A 19,738-nucleotide genomic window follows, 5' to 3' on the forward strand; every position below is an offset into this window, starting at 1 on the left:
TTATTGGGGGCAATAATTCAATTCCAAATCTCTTAAACATAAATTTTCTAATGTCCAGTATTGTAAAATTAAACTGCAGTCAATATGACTCCAAAGCTAATAGAAATGATATATTTCTGGACCTCATCAGGTTCTTCATATATTTAATAAAAAGGATGTTGACTGGTGACTGATCAAATTGTTGGTGGGACAGGTGCACTGTTCCAAACAGATCCTACTGAAGACAAGGGTGCCACATGGTTAAGTTCATCTTGTTTTCATCACTGCTAGGAATGCCTCAAAGTAGCATTGGTAACAGCTGGTGATAGCCAAATGCTTTCATAAACTCAACAAATTATTCCTTTTGGAGTGTTCATTATAAATGGTAACCATAGGGATAATCTCTTCTCTCCAGATTTTAACTAGCTTGTTTGTTATTACTTCCATAGCCATCTTTGTGTCTTTTAACATCACATATTTTCCATATCAATGTGACTCATTTGGGTTTCTAAAGAAGAGGGTCAATATAGCTTCCTCTCATATGCAGATAGGTGGGTAAATAAGAATGTTATAAGTGATAGTAGAAATAATTCAATGTGTTAGGCTGATGACTTTGTATTGTTAAGGAAGATATATGAATTTTTACATTGGGTCGAATGTTAAATGGTCATTATGAAGTGATTAAAAGCCAGTGGTCCCTCGTAGACTCATTAAATTCATGAAAATAGAACTAGAGTTTTTACCAAATTCCTTAGAAAGTTTTACATTTTTTGGTTGAGCAGAGTAAAAACCGTTGTCTTTAGATCCATAACAATTGACAATTGATTCTAACACAACTTTTCACATAAAGACAGTTGGTTGCATGCATTGGTACAGTTACTTTGATACCCATGCACACTGTTTTTATATCAATGGAAGAGATATAGACTGGACCAGTAACTGGCTCCCACTCAGTAACAATGATCAGAAAACAAGACACAATGGATTCTTGTAACTAGCAACAATTATATTCTATAAAGTCATCATGAACACTGAATTATGAATGCTGACTCATTGCTCCCAGAGGAAATAGAGGGTTAGGTCCCTACATGCCTCTGATCACAACATTTTCACCTAATTAATAGACAACATTGTTTTGGCTGTGTTACTGTCTAAAGACACATTATTTAATATATATTTTGGATTCATCAACAATGAATTCAAGGCCAATAGCACTGTAAGTCACATTTGCACAACGCTGATCTCCATTTTATTTTTACATTGTCTCCATAAGGCACATCATAGATTCCTTGCACTTAGGAACATAAGGCATCACTTCAGGACTACACTTGGGGGCATTTTAAATAGTGAACTCACCAACGAAAAGCCCAAATGTGAAAAAATTTGGCCCTACATAAAGCAAAGTAAGGACACCTGATTATAGTTCTAAAAGTTGACACAAGAAGGCAGAAACTTTCTTGTTCAACCTTGGGAGTATGCATTTTTGATGACTCAGATTTTTACAAGTTTTTTTTTTAAATTTGAATTCCAGTACAGTTAACATACAGTATTATATTAGCTTTAGGTGTACAATTCAATACCTTACACGGTGCTCATTATGGTAAGTGTTACTTCACAAGTAACAAGGTGAAGCTTTAACCCACAGGTGACTCACACTTTTTACTGCTTTGCACAAATGATCATGAAGGCACCATCAGTATTGATTCTGGGTTACAAATAAATTTTAGCAAGGAGTTAAGTTTGCAAACGTGGAACCCATGAATAATGAAGATTCAACCCATGAATAATAAAGATCTTTTTTTCAAATGATAATTTCACAAGTCTGAGTCTTTCCGTAAACAAAAGGAAATTTCATAAGTGGCATTAATACTAATTTATAAGGATTCTAAAAATTCCTCAGACAAAATAACTTGGTAACATTACTCTTGACATAGATTAGGGCATTCAGTAGATTACTGACATTTGGCACTAATGGAGCCATAGAATATGCAGGAAAAATGCCTATTTCCCAATATTTGTTAAATCCAGTGAGTCACCCATTGTGGCATCAGGATACTGCTTTATCAAAGATAAATGCTTTGAAGAATACAAGAAAGTACTTGAGCATGAGGAATATCTTTCATAGCCACAGAGGTTGCATGAGTACCTTTTGTATGCAAAATTCATTGCCATTACGTGCCAGAATTGGTAGGTTAATAATTCATTTTCTTTCTCTTTAAAAACAGTAAACATGTAATTCATCAAATGTCAATAGCGGCTCAATCTTTCCCTTGGTATCTAACTATATAGTTCATGTTTTCTTTCACTATTCTTTTTTCTTTTTCTTTCATCTTCTCCATCCTTTTCCCATTGCCAGCCCTAGGCTTTTATGATTACTTGACCTTCAAGAGAAAATTGGCTAGAAATTTGAAAACCATCTAATGTCTCAGTGCTAAACAATGTTTGGAATGCAGATGATGATTTGGAATGTGATCTTATAAAAGCCTTAATAAAATCTGGGTCAAAGTAAAATAAATTAACTTCTACTTGTTTTATAATATACTTTATTAAATAAGTGAAAAATTCAGCTGGAAAAATGATATTGGTAGCAGATGTCTTTTCAAATAAATGTTGTGTCATTAAAAAGAATTCCCATTTGGAAAATAAAAGAGACATGACATAAATTTGGAAACCAAGGAATTAAAGCATGTGAGTCATAAGAAACACACAGCAAAGCTGGCTTTCAGATTAAAAAGCCCTGACTTGTGTTGATGATATTATGATAGTTATAATAGCTAATACTAGAGTGATTATAGTTTTCCAGGAACTGTGCTCAGAGCTTTACCCTCGGCACCTCATTTAATCCTTTCAATCACTAAATACACACTTTTAAGCGTTCTCATTCTACTGATGAGGAGAATGAAGCTAAAAAATGAAAAAAAACCCCAACATTCCCAAGTTTGTCCCTCAGCTAAAAAGCTGTGGATCTATGATGGAAGTGCTAAAGTTCGCCCCTACGCCCCACCAAGTACCAGAGCGTCGGATAAAATATGAAGAAAAGCAAACAGTGTTGAGCACAATCCAGATGTTGACAACCCTTAAGATGATGTGCTTCCTTAAAATTCAGAAAGAACTATGGTTCTCAAAAGTTACTAGTGTACTATAAAGGATTCAAGATTTATCATATCACATCCAAGGTCACGTCATTCCTCTAAATATTATTCTCTCTGTACCAACTCAGTAGCCAAGGACATAGGGGACTCTACTGGACGAGTAAAAAGGTGAAGCTTTTCCACTCTAAGGTGGTTTTCTGGCTTGTAAATGCATATACATCAGTTTCTCCATTACCTACTCCGAAAAACACACACACACAATCAATCAGCTAGTGGGACAGTAACGGGACAAGTGTGAACTGAAGTTCTTGTGGCTGCTGTTTTTGTTAGTTTTATTATTTTTATTTTGGCTTTGGTTTCCTTTCCTTGTTGTATAGTTTATAGCCAGCTGCCATCATTGGTTTTACTTCCACAAGAGAAATTATATTCTATCCTAACTGCCTATTTTACAGAGAAGATCTTTGCCATTTTAGGTTCCAAGGGGGCGGGGAATCTATCTGTCTGTTTATGGCACATCCATTATGTACAGTCTTGTGCCTCCTGTATAGGGGGCGCTCAGTAAGTGTTTGTTGAATAACTGAATCCTTTGTGTTTAAGCTGCTTCTTCTTCAATATTATTTTTAAAAAATCTATTTCAAACAGAATTCTTCTCTTAGAAAGAACATTTCTACAATAAGTAGTCTTATATTGAGAAAGTAAGAAAGGACAGAGGAAAAACAACTAGATGGCGGAGGAGGTTCTCACAGTGTGTCTAAATTTCTAATATACATCCAGGGCAAGGGTCATTCCCTCCACTTCATTATGTCCTTGGAACACGGCACAAAGGGACAAATATTTTTTGACAATAAGAGTACTGATGATTATGGTGATGGAGACACAGTTGGAATTCAGAATTATGATGCCAACTCTGTGTGCATTAACTGTCTCTCAGAAAAATAAAAACAAAAGCAAACATAAAATCAGGACATAGCCTCGAAGAAAATGTTTATCTAAATGAGAATCTAGGATGTAACTATTTTGTTATTAATTATGGCTATTCGTCTACTCAGAAATCTAAAAAGACACTTTAGTCTCAATCATAAATGGATTTAGTCAGAATGAATAATTACTCCTGTGCCTTTTGGCACAATGGGGAGGAGCCTGGATGTTTGAAATCAGGTTCATCAACTATGCCTGTACTTGGCTATGGACTCCATAATAGAACAAGAAACCCCGTTTTCCCACATGACCTTTGCAGGCTTTCATTCACTTACTGGCACTGAAGAGAATTTTTATTAATAGTAGCTCTGAATGGACAAGAGCTATAAAACTTTACAGCACAGGGGAAGTTTTCATCCATCACTGAAAACAAGTTGATTTCAGGTCTGAAAACAGACAACATATTATCTGGGTTGTAGGTCATAACAAATCACTTGGCTTATGCTGGCTGGAATAAAACTGATAACTTTAGCATTCAGTTCACTCGTAGTGGATTTTGTAACTGCCTTAATTAAGAGATCTAATTAAAGCACACTCTCAGTTTATTGTATCACTTAAAGGCTTTGAAATGAACATGTCCAGGCAAAACCATAGCATTTCACTACAATAAGGAGCACAATTTACATCTGGTTTGTGTGAATGGCACCCCTTGGTATTATCAAGTGCATGTACTGTATTCCTATACCCAGAGGCTTGTGTTTGGGTGAATAAAAATGCACTCAAATAAAATGTCTTTGAGATATAATATATCATCATGTTTCATCTACTAGTTGTTTCCTTTCTTAGGAATAGTTAAGAAATTTCAAAAGTTAGTATTCGTAGAATGCATCCTCCCAAAGCTTACTTGATTTTCTCTTCAACATAACCTATAAAGTATTCCTGGGAACCTGGGTGCTGATTGTTAACAAATTCACTCTGTTAGTTCATCTCCATATCCAGACTGCGAAGACAATCTTGTTAAATGTTTCCACAGTAAGGAAGAATATCTTCAGAGGACCACATAGAGAGAGATTATTTGTTCTTGCTCATTGCTTTGAAATCTACTCTAGTGGAGAACTGTAAATCAGATAAAAGCAATAAACACCATTTTATTTGTTTTAGTTTTCATAATAAAAATCTTGGCATTTTTTCCACTAGACATTTGAATACTTTGTGCGGTCACTTCTTGTTCAATTGCTGGGTCTCTTGTATTTGTGATGATAGCCAAAATGTTATTTCTTGGAAATGCAATTCCTGAAGCAATTGTTATTGATAGCATTTGCTGACTCAGTTACTATAGGACATGTGAAGATCTTATGAAAACTAGATGAAAGCTTCAAAGCCAGTGAAAAGTAGTTTGTTCATGATATTTGCATATCGAAGGATAATGTCCCAACAGGACAATTTGGTGAAATAGCACCGTCTTCCATGATTTTACACTTAATGTTTACTTACATTTGAAAATTCTGAAGGAGACCAGAAGCTAGTCACAACAAATGTCAACATAAAGTAATTTTGAGGTTTGAGTGACTCATCATTGCAATAGAAGTATGCATTGTCTTTGATTTCAGCCAATCATCTTTACAACATAGCTGCATGGTTTTGATATGCTGTACTTATTATTTGGGCATTAGATTACAAACAAACTAGCTGGCTTTTGGGTAATCATTGGAAAAGTGTTCTTTGGAAATAGAGGAAGAAGCAACAGGAATTCTTCTTCATGTTCCTAATATGTCTATTGGTTGTTTGTTTGTTCATTTGTCTGTTTGTTTCTTAATTTTTTTATTTAACTAGAGATGACACATAATATTGAAACAGTCTCAGGTGTACAAAGTAGTGATTTGACAATTCTATACATTATTTTGTGCTCACCACACATATGGTCCCATCTGTCACCACACAACCCTATTACAATACCATTGACTATATCCTCTATGCTGTGTCTTATTCCCATGACTCCTGATATATATTTTTGGAGTGATCTGCAGCATTCCTGATTCCAGTCCAATTATTCAAGGGACAACTAACAAGATCAATTTTTGGAACCATTTTGCCTGAATTAAAGAATATGCCTTCAGATGTAATGAAATCTCTAGCTAATGAATGTCATGAAAGTCATACTGATGATAAAGTGAGAGCATTTCCAAGCTAGGGGTGACATTAAAAATGTTTCACCACCACTATGTTGTAAGTGATGGCCAGTCAGAATGTAAATGCTGGAGTAGGATCCTGGGGAGCTCCTTCAGTGCCAGCTAGCACCCCATTCTTGTGAGATGATAAGAGGTCCTGAGGAAGCATCAAAGTGGACAGGGTGGAGGGCCTGTACTAATGGACTAGTGCCAGTGGTTATTTACCAAATGAAACAAATACGTATTACTATTTTTACAAACAGCATGACCCTTCTGGGATATGGAAGTGAATACGAGCCCTATCCCTGGCTCAAGCTTCTCTGGGACAATGGTTCTCAAAGTGTGGCCTAAGGACACACCTGAGGGTTCGTGAGATCCTTTTAGGAGATCCACAGGTCCTCTCTTGTTCAATGGCATGTCTGTATAAGGCTAGATTTTCTTCATATGATTAAATCAAACAATATGGTAACAGGTTGAATGCTGATACAGATATGCAAATCTGGTCATCTTTTACCCAACAGTAAAGTGATTTGCAAAAATGTAAAAGAGTGTCACTCTTCTCAAAAAAAATTGTCTTTGAAAGATATAATATTTTTGTTAACATGGGTTGGTTTTATTCTTTTTTTAATGAACTAATAAGCAATCATTTTTAAGAGTATAAAGGGATATTAAGACGATAGAGTTTGTGAGTTGCTACATTAAGAAATAAATTGATAAGATTTGTACAGCACTGGGAAAGAGAGGCCTAATAGCTCCGATCCTTGATCGTTCTGCTCAGAGTTTTGCTTGTCACTTGAGAGATTAATTAAGAACTTTAAAATATCCCTGTGTATTTCACTTATGCAAAAACATGTCCAGCAGCATATATTTGTATTTCCAAACCTTGATAATTTACACTAATTTTTGTGTATAAAGTTTTCATTACTAGATTTTTTTTATAAAGAAGTAAATTTCACTATGCTAAAGGAACTGTTACCAAAATGCCACTTAGAAGAAAACAGCTTTACATACTACATTAAAATTTTTAATTAGCTTATCAATTGTCATGCTTTACATACTTCTAAGATGTTTAAACATTTTAGGAGAAATCCTTTTCACACTACCAATTTTTTTTACCTGACTTTCAAGAGAGGCAGAGAAAACATGGGCCTCAATCTGTCCTATTATCCCAAATTCTGAAGCATCGGAATTGAAATTATCATCTTTCATTTTACCTAGAGTAACAATGAAAGGTTTACCATTATCTTATATAAAAACAACAAAAACAACAATAACTAAAACAAAAAACAAGCAAAGAAAAACACCCCAAATGATGTCCTCATAAAGTTGGTATGACAAAGGGCTACAAAAAAAAAAAAAAAGAAAAGAAAAGAAAAAGAAAAAGAAAAGAAAAGAAAGAAAGAAAAAAAGAAGAATGAACTTCAAGAGAAGATTCATGTCTCAATCTTAATACTGGATGAAATAAGGGCACAAAGAAAATCTCTTCTAAGAATCTGACCCATAGTCCTTGCTTAGATTAGCGTTTCAATTCATGCAGAGTGGTCACAGACTCAGTAGAGAATATACATAGTGCTACAGATGACTAACAAGAGCAAATGTAAATTGCCTTCCCATAATGCCATTGATTACAAGAGTAGAAACAATTTTAGAAGTGTTAAAATGTGGAAAACCAGGGGTCTTGGAAACGATGAAATACAGTAATTAGAATTTCCTGGTATATAAAGTTCATTAAATATTGCTTACATAGGAATAAGCTGAATTATTTTATACTTTGTCAACCATGCTAATATAATTTATCAAGTATAATGCAAGCAGAAATAGAAGCAAACATATATACATATATATAATACATATGTAGTGATGGGCACACAAAGTTATCCAACATCCTTGGAGTGCCTACACCGAAAACCACAATCAAGGTGTAAACATTAATATGCTTATCTCAAAACCAAAATATTTGATAAGCATATTTATAGTACATGCCATTTCTTTTCCTAATTTCTTTTCTCTGGATGTGTCTCCACACTTGGAATACATTTTTATTAGTCACAGGTAAATTTATGAAGCTCCTTTGATATTCACAGTTCAACAAGAAAATGTATAACTCTTAAAAAGCAAGTTTTGAAAACAAAGATTAGGAAAACATGCTTAAAACCTACATGTAAATCACAAGATGCTCTGAGTGCTAAATGTGACCCCACAATGCTTCCATGGCAGTAGTGTGCAGGGTCTTTACCAAGATCTAAACCCAAAGCCCTAGGTTTGTATACGGTAGCCAAGTGGCAGCTCGTAGTTAATATTTCTTTTATGTTTATTTGCTTGATCTTGAGAGATGTATCTCAATGTATCATCTCAGTGTATCTTGAGGTGTCTTGCTCAACTGGCATCTATTTTGTGATAGTGGTAATATCACAATGTGATAATATCAACATGTGATAATACATGTTCTTATGGAGACGGGAACAGAGCTTTCAGTCATCCCAGCTCATCTGAGTGACTGTCGAAGCTTATTGGTTATGGTCTATGATCCAGAATTCTTTCTCATTAGTGGGCATTTGAGTCAAATTTTTAAAAGATCAAATGAGTCTTTCTAGGCTACAGATGTTTGGGAAGGGATGGATGTCGTGATGAATGCTATCAGAAATTAGCTGTCTTCTGGGGGCAATGGAGCTAAATCACTAACCCAACTCTAAAAACACAAGGGTCATTCCCTTTCCTCTTCCTTTTTTGAACATAACACAGCCTGCCTTTCTAACGCTGGGATATTGAAACTCTTTCCTTTTTCATTAGTTTCAGGTGTGCAATGGTGATTCTCTTTTTCATGTCTTAAAATAATGAGTTATAGGTTATACAATAGTTGAACACAATTATACACTTTAAGAGGGGGTTTGAGGTCTGTGTGGAAAAACTCAAAACAGATGACAGTCTTAGTGAATAAAAAATGGCTAAATGTTTTACTGAGGAAAACCCCACTCTCTTTTCCTTCAGTCTCAGTACTGAAAGTGTAAAATGCCGCATCAAGTGGGTTGTCTCCTAAATGAGAAATAGATGAAGTGAGTGCTTTGAATAGAAATACAAAATGAAGCTCTTCTGTTGAAATTATGGCCTTTGTACAAAATAGCATTTATTCAAGTCATTCAAACAATGCCATTCCATTTCACAGAGAATAAAAAACTTCTTAGAAGTCCCGATACCTTTTCTTTGTCTTCTTACAACAAAAATAACAGAAAGGAATTCGTTCCCAAGTGTCACTGGATACATATGCTTGCTTTTCTGTTTTGTGGTAAGAGGGAAAGTGGATCATTAACTGCTAAATGCCTTTCTTTTTGTTGTGAAAAACAAAACCTTGTGTATATCAACTGTTCTTTCAATATAAAATTTTCTTTCAATATAAAATATGACATTTTCATATTTTATATTGAAAAATACTTCCATAAAATACATATCAACACACTTATGAACATAGGGGCAAATGTATAAATACGCATATACGTGCAAGTAGAGTATCCCAAAAGTAGAATAAAATAAATAGAAATTTTTGGGTTTTGCAAAACACATAAACATTCAATTCTCATTATTCAGTTTATTGAAAATCTCTTTTAGCTACTATATAATCATGGATCAACTCTTTGTGGATAAGTCTTTTGGTGAGTGTATATCGGGTCAAGGTTTGGTTAAAGACAGATGGCTTACTGTAGTACAGAACTGAGGTCAATTTTGAATTCCTGCATTCCTCCTCAGGTAATTTTATCCTGAACACATTAATATAGGCCTACTCATTTGCCCCCTTTGAAGACATTTTGGTTTTCTACGGGACCTGATTTCATTAGGGCCCCAAATGTCTGTCTTACTGCATTTTCAGGGAAGTCAGTCAGTACTCACCTCTCCTTCCCTGGGCCAGGGCCTTCCATTCTGCGTGTATTTGCTTTGATTCTGACGCTTCTTCTGTCCTCCATCAGCGAATTTGCACAGTAAAGGCTCACTAGGGGCTGGGAAGATAAGAAACCAACTCTACATTAGCAAACCCCCCTTAAAAACAAGTGATTATTTGAGTCACAGTAGTGCTTTGTAATGCATATCTTTGAAGTTGTCTTGCTTCTGGAGAGATATTTGGCCCCCTTTTAGTCTCAATTATGTTGACTGTTATTCTATCTGACTGGGCTTCAAAAAAGTACTGGCAGACCATAAAAGAAAACAAAAAATATTGTTGAAAAAATAATCAGTTGAAGCTGAATGTGAACTTGTCTTAGAAGTAAAGAGGCAAATGCCAACTCCTTCCAGTTATGTTAATGTTAAAAGCCAGACAATGGGTCCAAAATGGAGTCACTTAGGCTAAGCTCCATGTCATCAAACCAAGCCCTAACTTAATTAAAGTTTTGGCTCTCCCAGAAATGGAATTTTAAACCAGTCAGTCAGGAGTCACCTGATCAGCACTGGGGAGGTAATTTACCTGACTGACCTTGCCATAACCAATTCAATTTTGCCTATATAACTTTCTTGTTCATGTTCCCTTCTGCCTATAGAAGCCTCCAATTTGCACAGCTCCTCACAACTCCTTTCTACCTGCTTGATGGGATGCTGCTTGATTCATGAAGGCTTAAATAAAACCAATAAGATCTTTAAAATGTACTCAGTTGCATTTTGCTTTTTACCATTAGAAACATATTCATAACCAATATTTGTGTGTAGATAAATATTTCCCCTCAAAATCACTATGTTTTCACAGTATAAACTGTTAGATTCTAGTTGGAAAGAGGTCATTAGGAGCTCCCTTTTTAGAAGCTCCTATTTTACTAATCACAACCAAATTAGTTTTTTTCTCATTAATCTCTGCAATTTCAAAAAGGCTAGAAGTTGATTGCCATTGAACCCCTTTCACTCCAATTTCCCAGTGAAATCTAGGCAGAATCCCAGGGAGAACAGTTATTTAAATATTAAATGAGCCCATATGATAAAATATAGCCATAAAATATGGCCCTAACATAATCCTGGACTGGGGCAAAACGTGGTGATCCTGGGTTACTTAAGTAAACTTATTTGACAATCTTATAAAATGCAACAGGGAGAAACTTATTCTTTGAAAACTGATGCTCCCTTACTTCACTAGAAAAATTGCTGATTATTAGCACAGATATTTTTAAAAATGAATGAATAAAAAGAAAGCCATATTGTCCTTAAAAACTTGGTCAATGAATTAAAATGGCTGGAAGGATGATTTTTGTTGTTGTTGTTTGTTTATTTGCTTGGATAAACCATATATTACTTTGTAAGTTTAGAATCTGAACACTAAAATGTACCTTTCCTCCTCCAACTCACTGGGAAAATGTTCCAAAAATTAATTGTTTAATGTTTGAAGGGGAGCAGAATATACCACCCAAAAATATGTCTCTTTGGCATAAGGATTAATTTTTAAGAAAGAGCAGATAGAAGAAAAGCTATGAAAACTGACTAGAAATTACCCTTTTAAAAGAAATGTTTACTTTTATAAGGGAAATCTCCATTTGTAACCATGTCTCCCTCCTTGCATCTGGAGGAAAAGAGTATTCTAAATCTCAAGAAACTTATCAGTGGAGAAGCAAGGACTTAAATTTGTGTAAACAACCTTACCCTTATTTGCTGTGCTTTTCCTGGTAACCTCCTATAACTGGCCTCACTGCTCCTTTCCCAACATCTTTTGCCCCTAGCTAAAGATGATATTTAAGATGGCGACTTGGACCATTTCAGAGAGTTACCAGGTTTTCCTGGATATCTCCATGTAAGAGATATACATGTTATTAAACTTCTATTTGTTTTTCTCCTCTTTATTATGGGGCTAGGGGGTGGGGGTGGGAGTGTCCCAGGCAAGAACCTAGAAAGGTAGAAATAAAATTAGTTTTAGTCCCCTGCATTATCCCAATTCTTTATCTCTCCTTGTGTCCTTGTCTTCGGCTATGTAGTGTCATTGAGCCCTCTGACTCTTGGTCTGACCCCATGTGAATTGCTCTAGACAAAGTAATGTTAGCAAATGAGACACAAGCAGAGGATTGAAATATTTTTATGCATTGAGGTTTGCCTCTTTTTCTTTTCTGCATAGCTACATGAATGTGTTCAGCCTGGCTTTCTGAAGGATGAGGTACTACCATAGAGTCATCCCTACCATCAGAGCCAAGGCCAAAGTAGATCATCTAATGACCACCACCCGGACATGTGAATGAGCTCATCTAAAATCAGGAGACATTCACAGATCACAGGAAAACGTAAAAACCCAGGTGAGGTCAGTAAAGACCATCCCACAAATATGTAAGCTAAATAAATCTTTATTGTTTCATGTCACTAAAATTTTGCAGTCGATATGTGTCATTATAATCTTAATAGATAACTGATACCACTTTTCCCAACATCCATTCCTCCCCATTTAGAAAAGCTAGGTTGCTTGCATTTATTAATCTGGATGAATCAGGGGAAAAAAATAAGGAATTCATGAGACTTCCATTGTCTTCAAAGTCAATAATGGAAAAACAAATGAGTGGGTATCTACAAACAAATATTTGAAAATCATTTGGCTGTCAGTGGTAGTAGTGTTTACTCACTCCTTTTAGTTTATTAGCAGCAGCATTCTATTAATCAATGTTGAAGAAAATGACTCAAGTAGACAGAAAGTCACAATTGGCCAGGTGAAATGAAAAACAAAAGGTCTTGCTTGTCTTATCCAGGAAGCATGTAATATGTAACTCATCCTGGCACACAATTCAACCAATATCATTCCTCGCCACGCACAAGTGGTTCCCAACTCTGCTTTTTAGGAGCTTCCTACATCGGTGGCTTTGACGAAGCCACAAAAATCACACAAAGGAAAGATTGGGTCATGAAATATTCGCAGACAGTTGCTGCCGTCACACTGAAGTATTCGAAATTCTTTCTCTAGATGAAGAACTGGAACAGTAAATGCAATAAAAGACCCTAAAACTCTGTGCTAAAGAAAATTTCCTGTGACACTCAAAAACACATATGTATGTATAGTCATTCCTCATGATAGGGTATTTTTTTCTTTTGCCATTTTAAAATTTCAAGGTACATTCATCCATTCAAATGGGGTGGTCATGCTGACACATGAGTTTATCACTGGCAATAGTACAAATTTCTCACAAAAGGCAAATAAATCAAGAAATACCTTAAATTTCCTGCTGTAACAAATTGTAGATTCTACCTTTTATGTTTCTTGGGATATTAACTTTGATGAGTCATACTTTCTACCATCTGAAGCAGGATTCTCTTTATTTTCTCCTAAAATGGAATCTTTTAAAGTACATAATAAACTGGTTCTAATAGTGTAGAATATGATAGTGACTTCTCTTGAGGTCATTCATGTTTCTGCTTTAACACTTAGTTTGGGTGCATTTCAGCGTTAGGGGTAGCAGTTTGCTTCCTGGCTCCCTGACTTACTAGCTACAAGAGACCAGGCATTTTTTTAATTCTTTCAATATTTCTGTGACTCATTTTTCTCATGTATAAGTTGAGGAGAATAATGTTCTCTACCTCAGACAGCTGTTGTGAAGATTAGATAAATTAATGTGGGAAAAGGGCTTAAAGTAGTATATGGTACATAAATGAATATTAACTCCACATTAGCTACAATTATCACTATTGCTTCGCATCTCTATTAGCCACTGTCCACATATCAGCTATGAAACCTAACCAGGCTAGGTTGGCAGAGTTCGAGTTGAGTGTTTAATCAGCTAGGCTTATGGTTCATCAGCTCTGTCCCACTTTTAACTCCTTGTGGTTTGGCCACAGAACTTGCAACTGACCTCCAGGAACATCAAAAAGATTTGCCCATTGAGAAGGTCTGTATTTCCAAAATGGTTCTTGCTGACCGTCGCTTGTCACTGGACCATCTGGTCACTACAGCCCAGGTTCCCCTCCTGAGTCATCACCAAAGTTTGGCTTCCAATTATCCCCTGAGTGTGACACAAGTCACGTTCTCTTACATGTGTTAATATGCAATTGCCTATACTGAATGCTCCTGTGCCTTTTTCTGTTGTGTTTTTTTTTTTACTATTTTTTTTTTGTTGTTGTTGTTGTTGCTGTTATTCATTTGCAGGAGATCTATTGACAGTTTCAATCCATCAAATCTGTATTTTACTATTAGGATAAATACCATGCTGTGTACACAATGTAAGCAAGAAAAATTTGCTGTTCAGGGGGTTGAGGGTGGCTTAGTCGGTTAAGCATCTGACTTTCAATTTTGGCTCAGGTCATGATCTCACAGTTTGTGAGCTTGAGCCCCATGTCAGACTGTGTGCCAACCGTGTGGAGCCTGCTTGGGATTCTCTCTCTCTCTCTCTCTCTCTCTGCCCCTCCCACACATGGTTTCTTTCTCTCTCAAAATAAATATATACACTTAAAAATTTTTTTTAAATATTTTAAAAAAGAAAAATTTGCCACCCCAAAATGTGTATCTTTGGCATGTATACACACACATGCATGCACGTGCACACACACACGTGCATGCACATGCACATAGATATTTAAAGACCTTTTTTTGTGAAACCTTGGAAGCTATGGAATTAGCAGGGGCAGCACTGTCACGAAAAGAAAAGGCTCTGAATGAATTATTAACCTTAGGATTTCTTCTACCAACTAGCATAAAGAAATTTTACAGAAGGTACCCTGAAAGGAATATTACCAAACAACAGTATTCTAGCTTGTCACGGATCAATTATTCATAGAACATAGATTCTGGGTTCTAAACCTACTGTGAAGTTTTTCATTATTGAAAAGAGAACTTTCAAAACAATATATGTTTCTTTATTTAAGAAAGAGAGAGAGCGAGAGAAAGAGAGACCAACAGGTGAGCGTGCATGAATGGAGATGGGTAGATGGGAAGAGGGAATCTGAAGCAGGCTCCATGCTCAGCACAGAGCCTGACGTGGGGCTTGATCTCATGAAATGTGAGATCATGACATGAACCAAAAGCAAGAGTCAGAGGCATAACTGACTGAGAAACCCAGAGGCCCCAAAACAATATTCTTAACACTGAGAAAAATTTTAAAAGCCATAGGACAAGACTTTCTTAACTTACAACTGAGATGTCTTTGTGAGTTGTGTTTTACAGTGTCTTAGAGGCATCAAATCTTAGCCACCCTGGTATTTGAGGATCTTCATAAGCTATTACATGATGGCTGTTAGTAATGACCTATTAGCAATTGACATTGCTAAGTTGAAACATCTGCTGTTACTTTACTGATTTGAAGATAATTATAATGGGAAAGCAGACAGGGCCACAAATATTTTTATTAAATGAATTAAAAAAATAAAATCCCAGAAACAAAATTTCAAATATGTCACTAAAAAAGGATGAAATATTCCTAATATTAACCTTGAATTTAGGCATGTAATCCTGATTGTTAGTTTCCCAGGGAGGCTGTGGGAGTGGATTTCATTGAGAGTATAAGAGAAAATATAGATTTAGATGAATTAAGATCATTTCTGGGAAACCTGGGTGGCTCAGTCAGTTGAGTGTCTGACTCTTGATTTTGGCTGAAGTCATGATCCCGGGGTCCTGGGATTGAGCCCTGATTTGGACTCCCTGCTGAGCATGGAGCCCGTTTAAGATTCTTTTTCTCTCCCTCTGATCCCCTCTCCTCTCCTCCCTAGCTGGCACAAGCTCTCTCTCCCACTCTCTCTCTCTCAAAAAAAAAAAAAAAAAAAAAGATTTATATTATAATCTAGTTCTTGGTGATTTCTAAATACCTGCAAGATAAAATCAAAAGTCCTTTACTAGAAGAGAAGAATTTGTACCCTTGACCTTATCTTTTGCCAGACTCCTCCTCCTCCTGTGGATTAAAGTTCCCTCACCATTGAATACCTTTCCCCCTGCCTGGAATTTCCTTTCCCAGTTTCCCCACATACACACCCTCCATCTGGCAAACTACTAATCAACCTTTAGAAAGTAACTCATATGCCATGTCCTGCCTCTACCTCATCTCACTACAGAGAGAAATTTCCTCCTGGTTACTTGGCAGGCTTTCATAAATTGAAGGTGGATTCTGTTTGTGTTAAGTCTTTTAACAGTAATAATTAATTTCCAGGCTTGAGGTTGAAAGGGATTATAGCAGAGATTGGGGGGAAGCTTATATATGCATGCGTGTGTGTGTGTGCGCACATGCAAGTGTGTATACTCTTGGCAGCATTTTGCATATAGGTATACATAATACTTGAATGTGATGCTACTCAAAGTATGGTCCAAGGTCCAGCAGAAATGGGATCCGTACTTGGGAGTTTGTTAGGACACTTGTGGGGATGAGCACTGAGTGTTATGTGGAAACTAATTTGACACTAAACTATTTGTAAAAAAAGTAATAATAAAAAAAATAGAAAGTAAAAAAAAAAGAAAAAAAAAAAAAAGAAATGCAGACTCTCATCTGGCCCTTCCCCAGACCTACTGAATCAAAATCTGCATTTGAACCAGGTGCCCAGGTGTTTCCTCTGCATACTTCAGTTTGAGAAGCACTGATATGATTGGGACTGACTCTGTAAGGAAGAAGGAATGGATCTTAGATGTGAAACATGAATACTTTGATTAATGAGATGACTTCAGTAACACTGAAATATTATATTGTCTAGCATTTCCTTATTGCAGTATTATGTTACCAATTAATTTTGTTCAGTCTGTTTTCACAGTAGTTAAAATACAGACTAAATGAAGAAGAGGCCTTTGTGGAAGTGAGATGCAGTTATAAAGGCACAGATTGTAATGTGCTAGAAGACATTATAGTCTATCATGAAAATGGGGAGTATTTAAAATATAATTATAACAATGTGTGGCGATAAAGTTGCATGGTAATTATGAAGGAGTAATTACTGTTTGTTTGCTGACTGGAGTATTTCTAGTCATCTAAAGTTTGTATTAAACATGAAACACCCAATGCATAAACTGATAAGATAACCTTATGGGGCTTATAGGATTTGTTGATTTTAAGCAAACAAAACAAGATCACATATTTTGCCTAGCGAGATTAATATAAAATTGTTTTGATTTTTATTTGAAACTTAGCATACTTGATTTTTCTCTTCCCTTGTGGTTTGATGGCTTTCTGGAATGTTCTGTTTGGATTCCTTTCTCATTATTTATTCATTTTTTTATGTATCTATTATAGGCTTTTGATTTGTGGTGATTGTTAGGTTCATATATAATATTTTACACATATAGTAGTCTATATTAAGTACTCTATATCAAACTTAAGTTTAAACACATTCCAAAGGCACTGAATTTTTACTTCCCATGCCCACATTCTAAGTATATGAAGGCATACTTCACAGCTTTTCATTTTGTGAATCCTTTGACTTATTTTTGTAGATATAATTGATTTTTTTGGCTTTTGTGCTTTAACCTCCATACTGGTTTTATAAATGATTAATTTACTACTTTTATAACATGCTTCCATTTACCTATGAAATTCTTTTCTTTCACAATATTCTTATTCCTGATTATGGCCTTTTCTTTATGCCAATTTCCCTTTAAAGGTTCTTGTAAGGCTGGTTTAGTGGTAAATGTACATGAAACATTCTCCAGAACAGATCACAAGTTAGGCCACAAAACAAGTCTCAAATAATTCAGAAAGGCTGAAATGATATCATGTATCCTTTTTGGCCACATTGTGCGTAACTAGAAATCAATCACAAGAAAAAATCTGGAAGAACACAAAAGATGGAGGCTAAGTAACATGCTACTAAACAATGAATGGTTAACAAAGAAATCAATGAAGAAAATTTAAAAACACACGGAGAGAAATAAAAGTGAAAACACAATGGTCTAAAATCCTTGGGACACAGCAAAAGTGGTTCTAAGAGAGAAGTTTATAGCAATACAGATCTACCTCAAGAAGCAAGAAAAATCTCAAATAACAACCTAAAATTACACCTACAGCACCTAGTTAAGGAAGTACAAACTGCAAAGCCAGTAGAAGGAAGGAAATAATACAGATGAGAGCAGCAATAACTGATAAAGACACCAAAAAACCAATAGAACAGAACAGCGAAACCCAGAGCTAGGAAAAAACAAAATAACGAAGAATAACATTCCTTTGGTTTTATGATTCACTAAGAATGTTTTTTACCATCATATTTTACAAGCAGATATTGACATATCTCTTAGCTTCTATATATCAGTAGTAGAATTCTCACTGCCCCTTAGAGAAGTGAACATTTTTAATTTTTAGCATTCAATTTATTTCAACTCTTCAGGTATTTATATTGGATTGTGGTGACTCACGGGTCTGGCGGTTTAAGTATTAAATCTAAAAATTAATCACTCAGATAAATTATAAATTTTACTTCAGGAAAAATAAAAAGGAAGGGTAGGAGAAGCCACGTAGAAAAGAATCTAATGATAAGAGAAGCAGTTTATTGGAGGTAAGCTTACAAATGCTTGGACTGAATGGGAGAATGAGATTAAGGAACTAAAAAAAGAAGAATTCCAAGAACTAAGTTAAAGTATAAAATTTTAATCTAGAAACTATCTTTTTTTTTTTTAATGGGTAGACATGGATTTGTTTTCAATAAAAAGAAAAAAACACTTTCTGTGATATTCAGATTTACTTGTACATTAAAAAGCTGTTTCATGCTAAAGAATTCAAAAATGATACCAATTGGAGAATGTTAAACTTAGCAACATTTTAACCAAATTCATTCATTAAAACAAAAACAAAAACAAAACCTCAAATCTATTCAGTATACAGTATGCAGCACTACCCTTGACTTTGCCCTGACAAAGTGGTCACAATCTAGAGGGGAAGAAAGCAAGCAAAAGGAAACTTCTAGCAGCTAGCAGTGGATACTATAATTGGAATGCGGATAGGCATTTTGAAAGCCTAAAGTAGATATCACTCTCTAGCACTATAGAGTGTCCTCTAGCTCAGAAATCACATCCAATACCACACAGGGTTTTAAAAAGTCCCATGTCACTTGCATGGCTCCCCCCTCTACTGATGGCCAGATGATGAATGAGCAGCACATGAAGGACTAATACCAGGTGTTATCTAGTCTGGCTAAAAACAGGCTTCTATTAGGTGTCTAGTGAATGAAAATATGAATGACTGAGATGGACAATGATGGGATTTAGCTGACATACTTTTAGAACCTCTGGGGCCATATAGACCCCACGTTGTAAACTGGCAGCCTGACAACAATAAATCTGAGCTCCTTACAGCATTTGTCTTAATTCTCCACAATCTTAAGCTTCCAGCAACCCTCATGTCCCTCCAGATGCAGACAGCATCATTAATCTGTAATGATTTGGTATGAAGAGTAATGATGTAAAAATGATAGATATAAGTGTATTTCTAAATAGCTCTGTGTTAAAACCCATGTCCTTATCTTTCATGACTAATTCCAAAATACCTGCTGTTATATCCAGGTAAGTTTCACAAAACATGCCCTCTGATTTGTCTGCAAAAGATTTGTCAATTTCTCTTCCACATATGCTCTTCCACATGATAGACTTTCTATGCATATATGTATGTATCTTTATTTCTAAACATATTTCTGTAGCTCAATCTATATCATCATTCTAGATGATACTAGAGTGAGCAATACCAAATT

The 19,738-nt window shown here is 35.5% G+C and overlaps 1 protein-coding gene across 1 annotated transcript in view; it reads right to left on the reverse strand.

Annotated features, from left to right (window-relative positions):
• Nucleotides 1–19,738, reverse strand: part of LOC120224136 (RNA-binding motif, single-stranded-interacting protein 3-like) — a 420,254-nt gene that overhangs the window by 129,451 nt on the left and 271,065 nt on the right. Inside the window, exon 7 of the mRNA XM_039222358.1 lies at nucleotides 10,040–10,146. Coding sequence (XP_039078289.1) covers nucleotides 10,040–10,146 — 107 coding nt within the window. The remainder of the gene's footprint in view (nucleotides 1–10,039; nucleotides 10,147–19,738) is intronic.

The sequence above is a fragment of the Hyaena hyaena genome, unplaced genomic scaffold (genome assembly GCF_003009895.1).
Source record: "Hyaena hyaena isolate Hyena2069 unplaced genomic scaffold, ASM300989v1 scaffold_1117, whole genome shotgun sequence".
Taxonomy (NCBI): domain Eukaryota; kingdom Metazoa; phylum Chordata; class Mammalia; order Carnivora; family Hyaenidae; genus Hyaena; species Hyaena hyaena.